The 20736-nt window shown below is 33.0% G+C and overlaps 1 protein-coding gene and 1 pseudogene across 1 annotated transcript; one reads left to right on the top strand and one right to left on the bottom strand.

Annotated features, from left to right (window-relative positions):
• Positions 1–1550: 1550 nt before the first annotated feature.
• On the top strand, positions 1551–5881 carry LOC142618751 (GDSL esterase/lipase At1g29670-like). Its single transcript, XM_075792111.1, has 5 exons — positions 1551–2001; positions 2567–2800; positions 3045–3297; positions 5439–5489; positions 5603–5881. Exons 1-5 carry the CDS (start codon positions 1594–1596, stop codon positions 5782–5784), a joined length of 1128 nt encoding a protein of 375 aa, XP_075648226.1. The 5' UTR covers positions 1551–1593; the 3' UTR covers positions 5785–5881.
• Positions 5882–9825: 3944 nt separating this feature from the next.
• Positions 9826–20445, bottom strand: LOC142622859 (DEAD-box ATP-dependent RNA helicase 10-like; annotated as a pseudogene).
• Positions 20446–20736: the final 291 nt, after the last annotated feature.

Raw genomic sequence — 20736 nt, 5'->3', positions numbered from 1 at the left:
AAAAAAAATTTTGGTTGGGCCAAATTTGGGCCCAAGAAGTTAAACGGGGCCCGGCGGGGCAGGTCTGGGCCCCGAGAAAAAAACCCGATTACTAATCAAGCCGGGTCCAGGTTTCGGGTCTTGGCCCGCGGGTCAGGCCCGGGTATGCAAAACCCGGCCCGAACCCGACCCGTTGCCATTCCTATAGAAAGACCCCCTAAAGCCTTATTTGATCTCTCCTAAGAAACTTTTGGGTAAATGAAAATGAAGCTTTTCTTGAAAACTTCATATAAATTGTACGAGCTCTCTGGCCCTCCAATCCAAGTTCGATCACTTATGCTCATTGGTTTAAGAAGTTTTCTCTCTAATGCCTAGTCTGCGAAAATAGGAGTTTAGTTTTATTCCAACCAGGTTAAATACTGTATTATTAGCAGCACATGATGAGTGTGTTTCTAGTTGTTGTGTATGGTTGGAGAAGTTGTGTTCTGTTTACACATGTATTCGTCTTTTAGACTTTTAATTTGGTTTTGAGATTTTGATTTGCCATTTTTTGGAAAATCATATAATCTAGGCATTAGAGTCTTTGATTTCCAACATCTTCATGGGACTGCTACCTGGTTTAATTTTTGCTTGTTGGTCGGACTTGGTATTTGCCCAGCTGGATAGGTGCTGCTTGTGTTTGTAAGAGAATTTCCTTAAATTTATGGCATGAGTCGATATACATAATTTGGATAACCTCTTCTGTAGAGATACATTTTTAAAAAATCACAGTTTGGAAAGATACAAGGCTATTCAATCCATTAGTTATTTTATCAACAAATAAAACGTTTGGTTTGAGTCCTCCTAGGATCACAACAAATATTCACAATTTCACACCACTCCTAATTTTGTCTAGCACCTCAAATGAATCATTAAAAAAAATTAAAATTTTAAATCATGGTGGGCTCATAGAGTGTTATAAAATTGTGTAACCTCAAAAAAAAAAAATGAGCGATGTTCAGAATACTGTTATTTTTATTACATACTTCTTACAAATTGATATATCATCAATTACCAAAAAAAAAAAAACCAAGTTTATAACACATTACTTAACCAGAGTACTAATATTACTATTTTCATGAGTATTCTAATAAATATTATTATTTACTCAAAAAAATTACAAAAAGTAATGGAATAATTGAATATAAAGAGTCATAATTAGAGGTTATAACTTATAATTTAGACTTATATATGACTGAGAAATAATTATTGTTAGAAATATTACTATTTTTATTACATAAACTTTACAAATAGACTTGTCATCAATTGCAAAAGAAAAACGTTAGTCATAAACTTTTTTACAAACTACTAATATATTAAATGATTTTTTTTAGTGGATCAAAATGAGATTTGAGTAAAAAAATTTCATCTCAACAGTTTGATTATTATAACATTTTGTTTTTTAGTCCTAAAAAAAATACAAATTCCATTAAAAATATAACATGATACTAGAAAGGAAAAAGTAAAAACATCATTCTTCTATATAAATTGGCCATTCCATCCCCCAACCAAAATAAACCGTGTCACCTCAACAGATACCCACGGAAAAGACAAAGCAAAGCCATATCTACAACCATGACTGTGAAAACACATTTGAAACTTGTGATTTTGCATCTCCTTATCCTTCCTTGTTTTATCCATCGATGCAAGTCTCTTTGTAGGTTCTCATCAGAGAATCTTAGAGATGGTGAGATCAAAGGGATGTTTGTGTTTGGAAGCTCTCTGGTGGACAATGGCAACAACAACTTCTTGGACACAGAGGCTAAGGCTGACTATTTGCCTTATGGAATAGATTTTCCCAATGGCTCATCTGGGAGATTCACAAATGGGAAAAATGTGGTGGACCTTCTTGGTGAACAGCTTAAGCTTCCCTCCTTAATACCTCAATTTATGGACCCAGCAACCAAAGGAAGTAGAATTGTTGAGGGTGTCAACCATGCCTCTGGTTCTGCAGGTATATTAGATGATACCGGTTCAGTTGCGGTAAGCCAAAACCATTCTTCTTTTTATTATTATCATCATTATCCTTATCATCATTGAATGTTCTCTACTTCTCTCTCTCCTTCCCTTTTTCCTTTTTTTCTCCTCATCAAGCTTGAAGTCCGTTGTTTCTCAACAAAAAAAAAAAAATAAAAAAAAAAGCTTGAAGTCCGTTTCTCTTCCTCCATTATCAAGGTTCACGTGTTTTGTCAAATCCATCTATATATATATATATATAAAAGTTATTACACAAGCAACTTGTCTTTTAACTCGCTAATTTAATTTAAAAGAAAAAAAAATAATAAGAGTTTCAATAATAGCATGTACGTGTAATACACTACACTTTATATTTCTTTTTGTTTGTTATTGAAATTATTATTTTTACTTATTAATGATAGTTAATAAAAGTTTGTCATTTAAAATTTGTTGTAAAAATATTATGCAAAAGAAGAGAGAAAGAAGTTAAGATTACATTGTTGACTTTTCCAAAAACAAAGAGCTGATAGACTAATGAAATGCAAATAATAAATAATTAAAGCTAACATATATACATGGACGTGCATTTCAGGGCAATGCGACCAGTATGAATCAACAAATCAAGAATTTTGCGGAGGTGACCCTGCCAGATTTAGAAGCTCAGCTGGGATGCAAAAGCAATGAATCACTCCCCAACTACATATTTGTCATTGGAATTGGTGGGAATGATTACGTTTTCAACTATTTCTTGAGGAAAACATTCCTCATAGTTGGTCTTGAACGCTTCACTAGCTATCTCATATCCTCTCTATCTAAGCAACTCGAGGTATGGACTCTTTAAATCAAGTATATAGTAAGCTAGAGACTTCTATCTCAGCGTAGGGTTAATTAAAGCTGTGACCTGGTTACAAAATCTTCTTGTTTGTTAAATAAGAAAAGTATTAACAAACTCTATTTTCTTGTAACAAATTTTGTAACTTGGAATGAATTAAGGCTGTTTCATCTTGGACATGTTACTTTATCAGTAAATCTCGTAATTGATGAACCATATATTTTTTTCCGTGATACAGAATTTGTACAATTTGGGAGCTCGGAAATTTGTTCTTACAACGATATATCCAATTGGGTCCAGTCCAATGGTTAATTTAAACCAGCCTAACTGCAGTGCCTGCTCACAAGCTTTGAACGTAGCAGCTACTGTCTACAACATTCACTTGAAGTCTCTGGTGGAAGATATGAAGTCTCAAATGCCTGGTTCCAACTTTGTTGTTGTCAACACATATGACGTTGTCAAGGATATCATCGACAATCCAGCCTCCAAAGGTAACACTATTCCTTCTTCGTGTTTCATAATGTAATTGGATTCACAAATTAGAGTATATTACAAAAGGTTGAGTCTTGGTATGATGGCAATTGTCTTTTCCAAAAAGTGATAGATCATAAGTTCGAGTTTAGGAATTAACCTTTTCAATAAAAATTGGGGGTTGGGCTGCCTACTATTAACTCTCCTAGGTAATGACTTTTTAAGTTAGGCTATATTACAATTTTTCTAAATATTATATAGGCTAAAATGCAAAATTGACCCTTTAAGTTTTTTTAGATTTCATTTTAGTCCTCCAACTTTGTTTTCATTTATTTCAGTTCTCTAACTTCCAAGTTTATTCAATTAAAATTTTTTCATCAACTTTTGTTATATGTTGTGATTAATTTTTCAATTTTTTAAATTTTTCTTTAAATATTTTAAATTAAAAAATATTCAATTAATTATTGAAAAATATTTTCCAAAATCTTTTTTTCAAAAAATTTTAACAAAAGCTAATTAAAATGCCTTCATTGAATAAATCTGAAACTTAAAAGACTAAAATGAACAAAAGTAAAGTTAGAGTATTGAAATGAAATCTAAAGAAACTTAAAGGGTTAGTTTTGTGTTTTAGCATATATATTATACTTAATTGAGAGAGGGAGAGATTATAATACCAAGGAAATAAAAAAATAAAAGTATTATCTTTGTTGTCTCTACTAATTCAAATTCCCTATTCTTATTGTATTTCTTTAAACAAAGTTAGGGTCCCAATATTATTATTTTTTCAATTTTTGTTAAGATGATAAGTTGTGATCGGTTTAATATCATTTTTTTAAACTAGTTTGAGGTAATCAATTCTTGTCAAAATTATGCAAATTTAAACATGTCACTATTTTTTAAAACCAATATTGATCGACAAGGTCTAGGTCACCCTTCATTTTTTTTGTTCATCTTCTTTTCTCTTTGAACATTAATTCGGAGAGACCTACAAAATTAGAGAGAGAGAGAGAGAGAGAGAGAGAGAGAGAGAGAGAGAGAGAGAGAGAGAGAGAGAGAGAGAGAGTACAAGTTGTTCTAAGGAGTAATAAATTGTTAATGATGATATGGATAGTAGTGTCTTTCTAACCATGGATCTCGTAAAGATCTATGTACAGTCTAAAATAAGTATAATTTGAACTCATTTCATAATTAAATATGTCATAATATTAGAAAGGTCAAAATGAAAAACGTACGCTCTAAGTTTTACCATTTTTTCATTTCAGTCCTCTAAATTTGCATTTTGTTATTTCAGTCCACTAAGTTTCAATCATTCTCAATTCAGTCGTCCGTTAACATTTCATTCAATGCTGCCGTTATCTTACCAAAATGACATTGTTTTGCACTATATTGGATGAAATGTTAACGAATGACTAAATTGAGGATGATTGAAACTTAGAGGACTAAAATAACAAAATGCAAACTTAAAAAACTAAAATTAAAAGTTGTGAAACTTAGAAGATGAATTTTGCATTTTGGCCTATTAGAAATATATTTTAATATTTATAATAAAATTAGTCACTATATAAAATAGAAAAATTGTGTTCAATTGTCTTGGTATACTCCCATGATTTTTAAGGATAAAAATCACGAAAATAAGAGGAGAAGAGAGAGGATACAATCAAACAAAGCAATAAAGAGAAGGTAGGCAAAATGAATATAAATAAATAAAAAACCTGTGTGCATATGTTGTAATTAAGTAATTAACAAAAATGTCTCTATTGTGAGATAATTATTGAATACTTCCAAAATACCATAAATGCATGTTCCTCCCTCTTACATAACTGTGAATCCCACTAATTAAATTTATAGTGAAACCTACAATTCATGTGAGGAAGAGGATTGCGCTTTAATGATACTCCCGAAATATTTATTAATTTTCCTCCCTTGTACAGATCGTCTTTACAAGTGCACTTACAAATTTTTAATGTAACATCTCCATCGTGTTACATTATAAGTAAGACCTTTTTTGTCGTATGCATAGATAATTTGGCTCTGATTTCATTTGGTTTGCAAGATCCTTGAAGCCATCACACTGCAAATTATCATAGAACTATTTCAAACCCATGTCATTTGCCTCATCAATTGGAAGCATTTGTACTGAATTCCATTTCATTGATTACAGGCTTCAGCGACACAACCAATGCTTGTTGTGAAGTGAAGTCAACAAAGCAAGGTTCTACCTCTCTCTCTCTCTCTTTTGGCTGATTGCTTTGTGAAGGTTTTATTTTTCTGCAAGTTTCATTGAATGAAAGTTCTTTAATGCGTAAGTGCATCAAATGATTGCAGGTGGAACTGGAGTTTTATGTGAAAGAGGTGGGCAAGTGTGTGCAGACAGGAATTCTCATGTGTACTTTGATGGCTTACATCCATCTGAAGCTGTGAATATTCAAATAGCAACTAAGGCCTATGCTTCTAATCTTGAAAGTGAGGTTTATCCCATAAACGTTAAACAACTTGCAGAACTTTAAGCTCCTTATTTTTATCTGTGTTGGCTAGTCAAGTTTCCAAGTTCCTGAATTAGAAACCTATATAGTGGTTCACTACAATATATAGGCTGTGCTTCAGTGACCTGTAATTTTAGGTTGTTCATCCTCTTCCCTTGTTCTAGGTTGCTTGTTCTGGATCTTTATACTTGTATGTTTTCCAATCAAAGAGAGCTGCACCCAATGGCCAAAGATCAACTCTTAAGTAACAATTCCACATTACACATGCCCTCAGACTCCAAACATTTTTTTAAGAGACAAAAGAGATTTACCTAACTACCTTATGGTACATAGTAGTGATTGGCGTAAGACTGGTTGGTGGCTATAATTTATGTTGGATAAAGTGGTTTTGCATCTCATACAAAACATATAGCGAAAGTAACAAACAATAATCTATTTCATTCATAATTGATAACGTGCATTGCGTAAATTTCAGAATTTAAGAACAAGATAACGTACCTTGGTGTGGTGAAATTCAAAACCAAAGATTGAAGTACTCAGGAATACTTTTAATCTTCACTCCAATTCCACTTTATGCCCAAGATGTGTGGTCTCTCAATCAGTTTTCAAAGGGAGAATGATAAAGTGTCTCACTCTCACATACACATCATTTCTTATATCACTAATAAAAATTTTGTATGTTTCTCCCTTTATAACTAACTAATTATCTAATTAGGCTGACCTATTGGGCCTTTCTAATTGGGCTTTAGTGTGTAGCTTGGAGTGGGACCAAAAGGGACCAATAAAACACTAGCTCTAATAGGCCTTGGCCTTTTCCATCAACTCTTGACAAGTCTAAAGTTACCATTAATTATATTTAATATCACTATATAAATATAATTGCACTCTAGGTTTTATTAATAAATTATATCTCAAGACTTTATTATACATGCAACTCCTTCATAATATATTCGTAGTAACAAAAAGTCATGAATATAGATTACCACTTTGTAAATTACTACATCTTTTCCTTGAATACCTGGTTTAATCCTTTAAAGTTATTCATCATATATTTATGAAATTCAATTTCATAAATATATTTTTTAGTAATTTCTTACCAAAGTGGTTAGGCCTAACTCTTTGAATAACAAATCAATTAAACTTATCTCAATGGAATATTTTGTATCTCCATTAAAAGATTATGAATTTCATTTTGAGAATATATGTTCCATCAACACTAAATGTGGTTGCCCAACATACTGAGGTTTTGACCGTTACTTTAGATCTCACTCCTGATATATCAAAGCAACCTACACCTCATGATCAGGTCCATTATTCTCTCAGAATTAAGAGTTCATGCAAATAGAAGTCGTGAGATTTATTATTCATTTGACAGTCGTTAGGAGAATAATAAATCTCACACGGTCCAGTTCAATATGTCTTAACTCTTAAATATATCAACATATCGACTAGAAGTCTCCACTTCCATGATCAAAACAAATCATCTTAGTTGATACGTTATAGTCATCACCGACTACGAACTATAAATTCTGAGTTTACAAAAAACTTGTGACTTATATCTTCTGTAACTAAATCACATACTATACATCTCATGGACTATATGATAATGTCCAAATATTCATGTTACAATTATTTTAGATAAAAATAAAACTTTATTAATCATAATATTAAGTCATACATAATGTCATACATAGCATCATACAATAGGATTTAAAGGCACACATCCTAACAATTTAGACATGTAAAATAAGGCATCACCAATCACACAAAATTAATCACAAAAGAGACAACGATATGCTGATTGATGATCTCAAGAATACCCTTATCACCAACAAAATGAAAAATTGATGGAAAACACTCCAAAGGAAAAACCGCTCCAAGGGAAACCTTCCCCAACAAAGCAATCCACTATAATTAATAGAAGATTTACAATCTCATGAATAATATTTTCCTAGACTATACTGACTTGTAGACAACTTAGTAAAAACCTTTCATTATTTCTTTTTCTTTTTTTATACAACCTTTCATTATTTCAAAACTTTATAATTATTCAATTATCTAGATGTTTCACAGATGACTCACCCACAATAAAACATGAACTTCAATCGACTTCAAGATATTCTTTACATTAGCAAGTTTGTGGTATGCACCATGCTTCATCTTCTTCACCAATTGATCTTCACATCTACTTTGATACTTCTCATACAATGAAATTGAAAGAATCTTGGTTATAAAACCCTAGGCACACATAGTTTTATCTACTCTAAAAAATCATCTTTTAGGTCAACTTAGTATCTGTTTGGATACAAGTCTACATTTTGAGTTTACGTTTTCAGCTTCTTTTTTTTTTTTTTTCTCCAGCGCGTATACAGTAACCGGTACTATTCATGCACATGGATTTACCGTGAGAGAGACAAAGTTACTGTTCATGGAACCCACAAGCACTTTATTCAAAAAAAATATTTAAAATGGGTCCTACAATACTATTCACACATTTAAAAATTATTTTGTTACAGTGTTTTCAATTTTCAGTTTTCAGTTTTCAGTAATAAATTATATCCAAACGGACCCTTAGTGTCCCTTTTATAGTCCAACAAATAAGCCTCATATTAAACTGAAACAAACGACTTAATGGGCCTTTAAAGAATCTAGTTCACATAGTCTCAACAGGGTGAGGTTGTTATTGAGGTGACATAAACTTTGCTTTCTTTATCTGATCTTGGGTCTTCTATTTGACATGGTTTGCCAACACTAATACATTTGAACCTGAAATCACTTCCCTCTTTCCCTCTACATGGTCCTCTCTCTTCGGCACTTTCCCTCTTTCTTTCTCTCTTTTCTCTTCTTTTTTTTTATTTTTTCTTGTTAAACTTGTGCCCTCTACCACTTCCAAATTCGCTTCAGGGATTATTTAAAAACGGTTGAACAAGATTGCAAGACTAGTGATTTTTCATCAAAAAAATCATTTAGAAGACGAGATATTTGTTTATAATACTTTTGAACTTATGGCAATGGATCTGTCAAAAAAAAAAAAAAACTTATTGCAATGCAATTGCATTTGAGGTATGAAATGGGGTATACTCTATTCCTAACGTATCTTCTTCAATGACCTTTTTACCCTATAATTAAAATTTTAGTTGTGCTGATTTTTTTTTTAAATTGCATATTTGTACTCTCTAACACATGTTATAGAACCAAAAAGTCGTCATAAAATTTTGATGAGAATCAACAAGCATTCAAGGATTCATTGCATGTTCCAGTTGGGCCTATTACAAGAGCAAGATCCAAGAAGCACTTAATGGGCTGATTCAAGAGATTTGGGCTGATTCTAACGCAAGATATTCCAAGCTTGGTCCAAAGGAAGATGAAAGTGTAGTAAATTTAATTCAAGCTATTTAGGGCTGATCTGGCTTAATTGGGAATGATTTATGGCATGAATTAATGGCTGATTGACTTTCCAGCTCTGTATCAATTAAGGCAGATTTTTTCCTATTGTGAATCTGCTAATTTCAGACCAAATCAACTTTTATTTAGGGTTTTATTATTTAGCACGTTTTTTAGGTATTTTCCTTGTTTTTAGGTGCATTTAATACTTTTAAGGTCAAACTTGATTCCTGATATGGTAAGGTATCAATTAGGAGTTATTTTAGAATATATTTTCTTGTCTGTCAAGTTTTGTGGAGTCCTTAAATAGGCCCTGAAGTCTGTAAACGTTTTTTAAAGAATATTATTGAATAAAATTCAGAAAATGTGAGGCTTTGCTCTCTTTTGGTTCTTCAAGAACTGTGAACTTATCAAGGATTCTTTCTTGTGGCGTTCAAACTTTATACCTTTGGTTCGTGATTCTTTATAATCATTGGGTCAATGTCAACTTATACCTTTGGTTCGCGTTTCGATTATAAACGTTGGGTCAGGGTTTTTATCATAAATCTGATTTTTAGCGTTCCTGGGTTAAATATTCCAATATTTTTGTTGGGTCTCAAAGCGTGTCGATTGAGATTCGCATCAAATTTGTTCTTCAGTTCAAATAAAAAATAATTATATTAAAAAAAAAAAAAACTCAACTTTCTCCTTCCCTAAAATTTGTCCCTCAAAACTAAAATTGAAAAAGTAATAGAAACAACTATCTAAACTCTAAACAAAAAAAATTTTGATAAGTAATAGCCATTTGATAGACATATAAAAGAATCCCTCGCACAACTAAAAAAAGAAATTTAACGATATTAAACACATAAAACTCTAACAAATTCGCTATCCATGGCTGCTATATTCATTTTTGAGTCCCAAGTATTTGTCCATGGCCTCGTCATCATCGTGTCCTCCTTCCTTCTTCCCCTTCTTGCCTCCTAGTTCTTTAATTTTCTATAAAAATAAAAATAAACCAACATTAACGAAGAATTAGTTAATTAATTTATTATTATTAAATAAGATCACTAAAAAGACAATAGTCTTTCAAATACGGCTACTCCAAATAAAGTATGCGTAGGGAAAAGCTTTAGTAATGGCAGAAGTGGTGTCCATTTAAACCAACCAGATTCACACCAAAATGATTGGATTGGTTTGGCTCTAAAACTCAAAACTCCTTTAAAACTTGAAACTACACAAAAGATGGGTTCACAGAATTTTTTCACAAATTAAAAAAACTGAATCAACCCAAATACCCAACACTTTTTATACTAAAATTATTGTATATTTAAAAATAAGCACATTGAACTTAAAAATAAATAAATAAGCACATTGGTCATATTTTTATTAGTCAATAAACCCAATACCAAGTACACTTATTTCTAGCCTAAATGCTAAAAATGCAAATTAATTGTTGAAATGATAAACTTGGAGGATAAACAATTTTTTTGGTAATAAAATATGATTTAGGTTATACTGGCCCAAAGCCCCCAAACTGACAAGCCAAACTGATCCAAACCAACAACCTATAAATTAGTATTCTTTTAAAAGAGAGTTTACACATCCTTTTGTGTACTCTCTTTCCTGTTCTAATAAAATTATTTACTGAATAAAAAAATCATTCATAGGTCAGGAAGCCAATCCCAATAACTAAACCCAGCAGGTAAATCAGGATTTGGGAATTGAAAACAACAACCCAAAAAATAAAAAAAACCCCCCAAATAGTCAAAAAAACCATTAGAGTTATTAGAAATTTATTAGCAATGGTCACGACAATCATATAAAACTCAGACCACATATAAACTGCTCTTATTTGGATTTTACAGAACTTAATCACAGTGGAAAGAGTTATCCTAATGCCAACTAAGATGATAGGATTGAGAATCATTGGAATTCTTCCCAACAGTGTCAAAATAAGGGAACCTTGAAGAAGAGACTAGCTCCTTCAAGCTTTCTTCTCCACTGTATTTTCATATAGATTTTTTTTTTTTTTGAAGAAATATTTACAATCAATAAAAAATACCTTACTTAAAATAAAATATAAATAAGATTTTTTTAAAAAAATCATCTACACATGCTAAGATCTAATGGCTGTGGTAATTAAGGAATACTTGCATAATGCAATAGACAAGGCCATTGTCTTACTGTCTCTGCTAATATTTCTTTCTCTATTTTGTTCTCATTTTTAATGTTTGGTACAGTCTGCTAGTATGACCATAAGGCGTCATCATTCTGTCTCTGTTTGTGTAGAGCAAATGACAATGGACTACACAGATAAATCAGAGATCGATAGCTAGCCACAAGGCATGGAATGGGGCATGTGTATCCCAACCCAATTATTGGCACACAAGTTAATCTTCATCATTCATAATTCAAAAAATTAAAAATAAATCATTACCACCAGAGATGTTCTCGTTGGCATCTATGATGTGCTCCATGAATAGCAGGACTTGCTCATGTTGACAAGGAAACTCTGGAAATTTCTTACCTGAAAAAAAGTAAATAAATAAAATCTTTTAGTTTTGGAGACACTCCCTTGGCAATGCCTTGGCACACAAACGGCACATGTTTCCTACCAAAAATATTCTCTATCTTTAGAAACCATTCCACCTCATACTGATTCACTAGAAAGATTGCAACAGCTGATTGAGCAGTTCTTCCCATTTGATGGATATAATCCTGTGGGCCACTTTAATTAGCAAAGCAGAAGATTTAACAAGCAGAAAAAAAAAATACTAACATAATTCTTTCAATAATGTATCATATGTATAGAATCAAACACAATTACAAGAGAGGGTGTCTGGATGCCTGATTTCAATTTTTTTAAGTAATAAAATTTTATTGAATTCAAGGAAATACTTCATCACATAGAACGTGTGCGCAATACAATAAAAATTACACAATCAAATAACTACATGCCAAAAAACGGAATCAATAAAGTCTACAACAGTATTTGTATCACTTGTGCATATAATTTAGCTCATGCATGATTTACAGAAAATGTAACAAACCCAAAATTCGGAAGATTATCAAGGAAATCATTCAAAGAGAGGATAACAGTTCTAACAGATAAAACTTCCATGTGAATGCAGGCAAATATCTTGAAGGCACCCCACACCCACCATCACAGGCAAGAATTCCAATGAACTATATTGCAAGTTGGTGACAAAGGTTGGAGAGAAGCCTATTTATAAACTTGCTAAAATATGGAAATGAAAACTGGAGACTTGAATTGTGCCAAGTGTATCAAATATAAGGATCAAATAATTTTTAGTAAAGGAAGACAAGATTAAAAAAAAGATGGGAAAACTTTTTTTTATTAAGTAAAAATTTCATTAGAAAAGGAAAAGGGACGGGCACAAAGAATGTGAACAGTCCCAAATCAAGGAATACAAATCACAAAGAGAGGGAAAATGAGAAATCAAGAAAGGATATCAAATGAATGCCACCTTGAGCACACATCTAGTTATGCAAGGATCTCAAAATGTGCTCTTTAATTACAAAGGTAAGACACTCCACCCATCAAAGACCCTCCTATCTCATTCATACCACAAAATCCACATGACAGAAAGAGGTGTGGCTTTCCACACCTAAGATAGTCGGTGTTGCTGAAAACGGCTTTGCCAGCAATCCAAAAGATCAAGCAATGACTTGTGCATCACCCATACTAGTCAGAACAAAGCAAAGACAAAGGAACACATCACTGCTGCCACGGAACAATGAAGTAGCAGGTGATTAATAGATTCCCCATTTCTCTTACACATACAACACAAATCAACTGTGCTTTGTTCCTATATGTAAGTCTCACAGTGCTCTTCCTACACTAGTCAAATATCTTACCAGTGCTTGAGATCTTATTTTAAAGATTAGTCAACCATCTTAGACTTGTCACCCAAGAACTTCCTAACTAAAATCGGATTTCCATCATACCCCACTTTACATTTTCATTGTTCTTTTCATCTCAACCTGTTGTTTGAAGCTATAATTTCTATCTTAATAGAGTAATTAAGTTCCCCTCAATTCTATGTGTGACTTCCTTTTGAAAGGTTTCATTCTTTGTGTGAACTGCAGCATTAGAAAATTTTTCATTATTGAAAATCTACGAAAGCTATTTTAGTTCAGAAGGGTAGAGGGAATTTCCAGTGGAGCAGCTTTTTGTAAGTTTGCAACCTCATATATTCCTCCAAGGAAATTCCATACCAATGGGACCTCTTAAATCTTAACACCCCATAACTAATGTACATCAAATTGGCCACCACAACTTAGATTGCAATGGCCACTCTCAAGAAATCAGGACTTGAGCACTTGTGCTTGGCAATCTGAAACCTTATCATTGCACTAGACAGCTTCAAATAGGATATAATGACCAGAAAATAATAAATGTGACCTATCTGAACAATTGAAGAGGATCTATAGAGCTTACCTCAATTAAATTGGGATTAAGACATAGTTGAGGTGAGTTGAATAAAATCTAAGAAATAATGAAGATAGACAGGATGTACATTACACCATAAAATAGGTGTAGCCCTGCTCTGAGTCAGCACAAAGATAGCAAGCCTAACCTTCACGTCTGTGGGAATGTCATAATAGATAACCAAATCAACAGATGGAATGTCAAATCCTCTCATTGCCGCATCAGTGCAGATAAGAATATTGCACTCTCCTGCCATAAACTGATTTAAGGCTCCAACTCTGTTTGACTGTCAAGAATAGTCACAAAATTTTATGGCAACATATAAAAGGGAGAAGAAATTAAAGAATGAAAGAAATATATAACGAAAGAGGTCCAACATGCTTAAAAGCTACAAATAGAAAGTATTTTTTACTTTAGTTAAATTAATATAGATTACCTGGCTCATTTTACCACTAATTGGAATGGCCCCGAGACCAAGATGTCAAAGCATTATAGTAAGAAAGTGAGTTGCCTTACAGGTACGAGTGAAAACCACTGATGTACATCCAGACATCTCTGTCAAAATATATGCAAGGTAGCAATCCTGTAAAACAATGAATATGAATATATGTACCAGGAACGTACCAAAGACCATCATACAACAGCAGAAACTCCGCTAAAGGAACTAAAATGCATATAATTAGACGAACACACCTTCAAAATGCATGCCATAATCACACTTTCTAAATTTCTACTGTGATACATCTCACTCTAAAACAATTGTCACTTGCACTGAGAGTTGCCTCCTTATAGGTGGAACCACTAGAAACATCCTTCACATCTAATCACTTAACCAGCTATAGAAGCCATTGACAACATTCATTATATGCTAGAGTTTCACTATATGCTAGAAGCCATTGACAAAATTCATTAGTGGCTAAATACAACTTACTTATGTCAATCCTAGAATTTCTATATATCCAGAACCATCAATCGCCTGTAATGTGGTTGTCATAGTATTCAAAGAAGCAAATTTTTGTTTGATAACATGGGAAACCTTTCTAAAGAATAGCCCTTTGGACTCGCCTCTAGCAAGTAAAACCTACAGGCAATTGACCCCACCCACTAAAACCAATTTCCTGGTGATCACCCTTAACGGGCTAAACAGTAATGTTCAAAGAAGCAACTTGCCAAAAACGTTCATTAACAAAGACTATTTAAAGAACTTCTTATTGTACAAATGAAAGCTATCTATACCATCTCTTTAGTTGGCGAAGAAATTAAAACTTCTGCCTTACCTTGTAGGAGAGCATAAACTTCAGGTCTACCTCTCATTAAAAAGAATTAGGTGAAAGAAATGTCATTTATCCTATGATATGGTACATGGCTTCAAAGTCCACCTTCAGCACTAAAGACCAAAATAATTCTTATACATTTTTTGTGAAGGTTCCACTGTCTTTCTTCAACAGACTCAAGAACAGAAGTGTGCTTAGTAAGTATATACAAAATAGTTCCCTCATATTAAATTTAAAATTTTGAATTATTGGCACTAAGGGAAATTTTTATTATACACACTCTATTACAAACAATTTTACACTCTTTAAATGCATTAAAATCATGACTTGACGTCACAACTTTCAACTTGGAAACAGTGACTTCAAGTCACAATTTTAGTGCATTTCAAGGATGTGTGTAATAGAGTGTGTACTAGTATTTTCCTTTGGCACTAATCACCAACCATAATACCTAGCATACATATCCAGTCTTTAGTAAAATATCTTCAATAGAAGATTAACTCTGAGAGAAAAAGGAAAAACCTTGTATTTAGCAGGCATAAAGCAATACTGCTGCTTTAGCATGTCAACAGTTGAGTTATTTGATGCAGCTTCAATCTGAAATCATCCAAAAACAGGAAATTATCATAAGTCACGACAAAAACTATGAACAAACGATACAAGTATAATTAAGACTATAATTTACCTTCACAGGATTTCTTAAACAATCCCTTTGGAGCTTCTTAACCTGAAACATCATGAATAAATAAACCATTATATGGAAGACTAAAAGAACTTATACCTTTTCCATATAGTAACCACATGTGCAGTATGCATCTCCATTAGCACTTGAAGGCATCAAAAAGACAACACTTGTGAGAGTGTAGATGTACTAATGAGTAGCACAAGTCAGCATAACCTTTGAACAACCATATGGTGTATATAGCATTAATAATTTTTAAAACATGTGTGTTGTAAGGCACCAAATTCCATATAAAATTGTTAAAAGTGGTGAGTTTATGTTGATTTAATGGCACAAGAGGCCCAGATATGTTGTAAGCCTATATTGAGCAAACCCTAGCTTCTAGTCTCTATATATACCCTATTAGAGTTCATTGTAATAGATGACTTGAATATACAATAAAGATGTAGCCGCTAGGGTTTTATGATGTGGGTGTAGGCCATTGGCCAATCCACGTAATTCCTTGTGTTCTTCTTTCACTCTTACTTCCGCATCTCTATATTATTTTATTCTCATTTTTAACGTGGTATTAGAGCTGATGGTTGCTGGTTGCTTTTTTCTTACGCAACCTTCATATCTAAGTTTGTTGGTTGTTCTTGGTAGTTGTTGTTGGTGTGGCTGTGGTTATTAGTACTTGATGGTTGTTGTTGGTAAATTGTTGTTGCTATTGGTTGTTGTTATTGTTCTCAGCGGGTTATCTTGTGTTACAGCTGCCAGTGTTGGTTGTTGGTCGGAGTAGACAGGGAAATTCCTTGTTTGCCTATTTGGTGATTTTCTGTCGTTTGAGTATAGGTTTTAGCTGTCCCTTATCCATGATAAGGATAACCTAACCCCTATAAAACCTCTGTTTGGTTTTGTTTGATATTGAAGAACTTCAGCTGGTTCATCTTGTTTTTTGGTTGGTTCAGCTTCAATTTTGGCCAGTTCACTTCGCTTTCAGCCTCTTCAAGCAAGTTGGCAGTTTTGTCTTACATGCTGGATATATATGACTATATCCTCCAACTTGAGGGGAGTAAAGTATTGATCAATGAGTTTATGTTGATGTAATGGCCCAAGAGACTCATTTATGTTGTAAGCCCATATTGGGTTAACCCTAGCATATAGTCTCTATATATACACTGTTAGGTTTATTGTAATAGATCACTTGAATATACAATAAAGATGTAACCGCTAGGGTTTTATGATGCGAGTGTAGGCGTTGGCTGATCCACGTAATCCCTTGTGTTCTTCTTTCTCTCTTACTTCCGCTTCTCTATATTATTTTATTTGCATCTTTAACAATAATAATTTGTATAACATGTGCATTGTAAGGCACCAAATATCTTCTCTGCTAGTGCAAAGTGCGTTCTTCTGGAAATATAAATCCCTATTGAACTATAATGCGATTCATGCCCTGATGTGCATGAAATGTCAAAAAGTGTTTCCTCGAAATTCCACATCATTTTCACGGAAACATTAGTTCCAAATGAGTTTCTCTAAAAATTTCAGAATGGGATCTCTTATTTCAGGAAGCAGAGTAACCAGGATTCACGATAAATATACAGCACATATGTAGCAAACATCCACCGTAAGAAACAATTGAAAAGGTACATCCCTGATGACAGATACACCTTTTAAGTACAGCAGGATATAAAATTAAACATACCTTTTCGGTCATAGTGGCAGAAAATAGATATGTTCTCCGTTCACGTGGGATAACCTTCAAAATTTCATCAACTGATTCCTCGAATTCCTCATTCAACAACCTATCAGCCTCATCTAAAACCTGCTAAGTGTAACCCAATCATGCAACTTATAACAAAGAATTCATAGACTAGGCAACACCAAAGTGGCCCTAAGAGTTGTTTTTTTATCGGTTCTAGACAATCAAAAATATAGACATCTGTGTGTTTAGGATATTAAATAAGCCACCACCACTACCAAAGCAATTGTCTGGCAGAGTAGCAAGCTTCATCATGTTTTGAGGTAGAGGTTTTTTTTAATCTCTTATTATTTTATAGACAAAATATTTATTATTTTAATCTCTTATTATCTTGATATTTTGCAAGTATTGAGGATATGACAAGTCAACATAATTCATAGGTAGATTTGTCAAAATAAAAAGATTTTATGTGGTGTAACAATGTAAATAATTACACCACATATAACTTGAACCCATCCTAACAAAAAAAATTAAATACATAACAAGTAATACGCATTTATTTAACTCAATTGTCATATGATCCTAAAAGTTTAGAATATATGTATTTTCATTATTATTATTATTAGATAAAAGTTAACGAATATCCTGAGGGTGTTGGTTTAACAAATAATTTTAGAAACATTTTATGAGAAAAGAAGAAGAAAATTTGACTTTTTTGAGAACTTTTTATATTTCCTATGAAAGTAGTATTAAAAGTTTCTTAAAATAGTCCATTAACAAATGTCCTAAGGGCACCTATTAACAGGACCCTTATTATTATTATTATTTTGTAAACATGGGTATTCAAAACTCTTTGACCACTTGGCTATTCCTTTAGGAGTGTGTAACCCCCCATCCCACACAAACAAAGTAATTACAGTAATTACAAGAAGGAGTCCCTTGTGGGTGGCTCTAAGATGTTGACTAGGAGTTTTGAACCCAAGATCCCATGAGGCCTTGGGAACCACTTGGAAAACCCTTGGAGTTGATACGCATTTTCTTTAATTATACATGGAGCCTACCATAACTTATTTATAGGTAAAAGAACTTTTTTTTTGGACCAGAAAAAAAAAAATTTATAAGTTCCTACAACGTATTAAGACTACATTAATTACTTTAATAAAATATCTCTACTTGTCCAAAAAAAAACATACATACCCAACATGCATGTATCTACAAAAGCAAACTGCATAGCTGACATGACATAAGAACCATACCAGATACTTCAATGTGTGGAGGGAAAAACCATTCATGTTGGAAATATGATCGACAAGGCCTCCAGGTGTTCCAACCTTCAAAGAAATGAAATGATTAAAAAAGGGAGGGGGGAGGGGGTAAAATGAGAAGCCAATTAAACAACTGAACAAAAAAATAGCAGAAAAATTGATTAATCAAATTCATTGCATTATACCAAATTGAAACTTAAAGAATTAAGTTCTTTCAAAGAGTTGAAACAAATTCAATGGAGCTTCCATGGCAACTGAGAAGTCTGCATACAATATTTTAGATAGGACAGAGCTTGTGGTAAACATGTAGGGCTTGTTTGGATTGAGGGGAGAGGGAAGGAGATTGAGGGGGAGTAGAGTAGAGTTGGCTAAAAATAGACTAATTTTGGGCCAATTCTACTCAACTCTACTCTACTCTCCCTCAATCCAAACAAGCCAATTAGTGACTAAGTTGCATCACACAAGAACTAAAGATTCCTTTTTTTTCTTTTATAGGTAAGTTATGCATGCACCCAGTGCGTCATAAACCCAAGACCTCACTCTCCGCCTAGCACTTGCAAGGGGGGGAGGTGCTTGTTGAGCTGGAGCTCATTGGCAGTACCAAAGATTCTTTTTCTATTATTATAATCAATAAATATTTTTAAAAGAGAAGTACCAACTACCTGTGTTCTCAAAAAACAAAAAAAACTACCTGTTTGTTTAGCTAACAAGTTTATTATCAAGTAAAGAGAGCCAAGTGATTCATCTTAAATGCGAAATTAAAAATCAAATACAAATGACTTTATTTTTTGTTAAGTAATTTAGAAAAAAAAAAAACCTATAAGCAGCACAACCCACATACAGGAGAACACAAAACCAATACCAAACTAATTACAGTAAAAAATAAAAAATAAAATAAAAGGCAGCTCTAAAGCCAAAACCTAATTTGAGATAAAAGCACTAGAAATAATTATACCTCATCAATGTAGATTCCACTCATTCAGGTAGGAAAAGTTATTAGAGGTTAACAAAGAAAGCACAACAACATCTACCACTAGTAATGCTCAAATAAGGACAAAATCACAACATACCATGACCCATACCAATTCAATCCAAAGTCACAACCTTGGCAGAAAAAACTAAGTCAAGTAATGCATAACCCGTTCAAGTTTATGCCAGGATTTATAAGGTACATCTAAGAAGAGACCAAGTTGCAGCCAAAGCCAATGCATTGGAGCTATTCAAGGCCACAACCAAGCCATTGTCCTTGTTTGAAACCATACCTGCACGGCTGCACCAGTGCAGTCTCATCATATCATATCCATATGCCCAAGGGGCCTACCATAAAATTGATTATAGGCCCAACCTTGAGGCAACCCAGTTCAGCTTAAGAAGAATATTGCTAAGACACTACCCGTTTCAATTATGGTGGCTTTAGGGAGAAACAATTTGAACCAAAGGCACAGTTTCATGAAATAATAATCTTCATATGTTGCATTAATTTCTCCAATCTTCTTGGCTGTTACATCACTTAAGGAGACTCATTAATGGGAGCATGGATGAAGTCATTCAACAAGTATCAAATTTATCATAATCTTCAAAATTTCTTCCAAATCATAAGCATTTTTGAAGTCATATGAATCAATACCATAATCATCAAAATTACTTCCAACATTTTTCATGTTAATTAGGTTGGATTCTTTCAGCAATACTCAATGCAAAAGCCACAATAGTAAAACTACAAAACTGAGAAAATGTTATGAAAGACAACAATTGTAGACTCCCATGTAAGTTGACAATCCAAAATTATCAAAATGGAAAACCAAAAACAAAAATCACATTGCCAGTTATCCACATTTTATACACTTGTGCAAAATTTTAAGAAACCAAAGATATCAATCCATTCAGCCAATAAAACAAACACTTACAATAATATGTGGCTGTTTTGCAAGGTCGATAGTCTGTTTGACCATATCTACACCTCCAGCAAGCTACAAAGAGTTTGGTAAATATGCTTATTAAAGGGAATGATTGATGCTAACAAAAATGCAAATTTAACATGAAATTTATATCCAACAACAATATCATTCAAACTTAACCTAACAATCAGAACATCAGAAGCTTTTGCACCTCCATGGAAACAAAATTGTTCACATTCCGAACTCTTGTTATGATTCATCTAATAACAAGTTATGGCTATTTTTCATATTAAAAAGACCTTCAATTAGACTATATTAGAGCAATCAATACCATTCAAACAAACAAACAAAAAAATT

This window comes from Castanea sativa, chromosome 1 (genome assembly GCF_040712315.1).
Source record: "Castanea sativa cultivar Marrone di Chiusa Pesio chromosome 1, ASM4071231v1".
NCBI lineage: Eukaryota > Viridiplantae > Streptophyta > Magnoliopsida > Fagales > Fagaceae > Castanea > Castanea sativa.
This window is presented reverse-complemented; position numbering and strand designations above follow the sequence as displayed.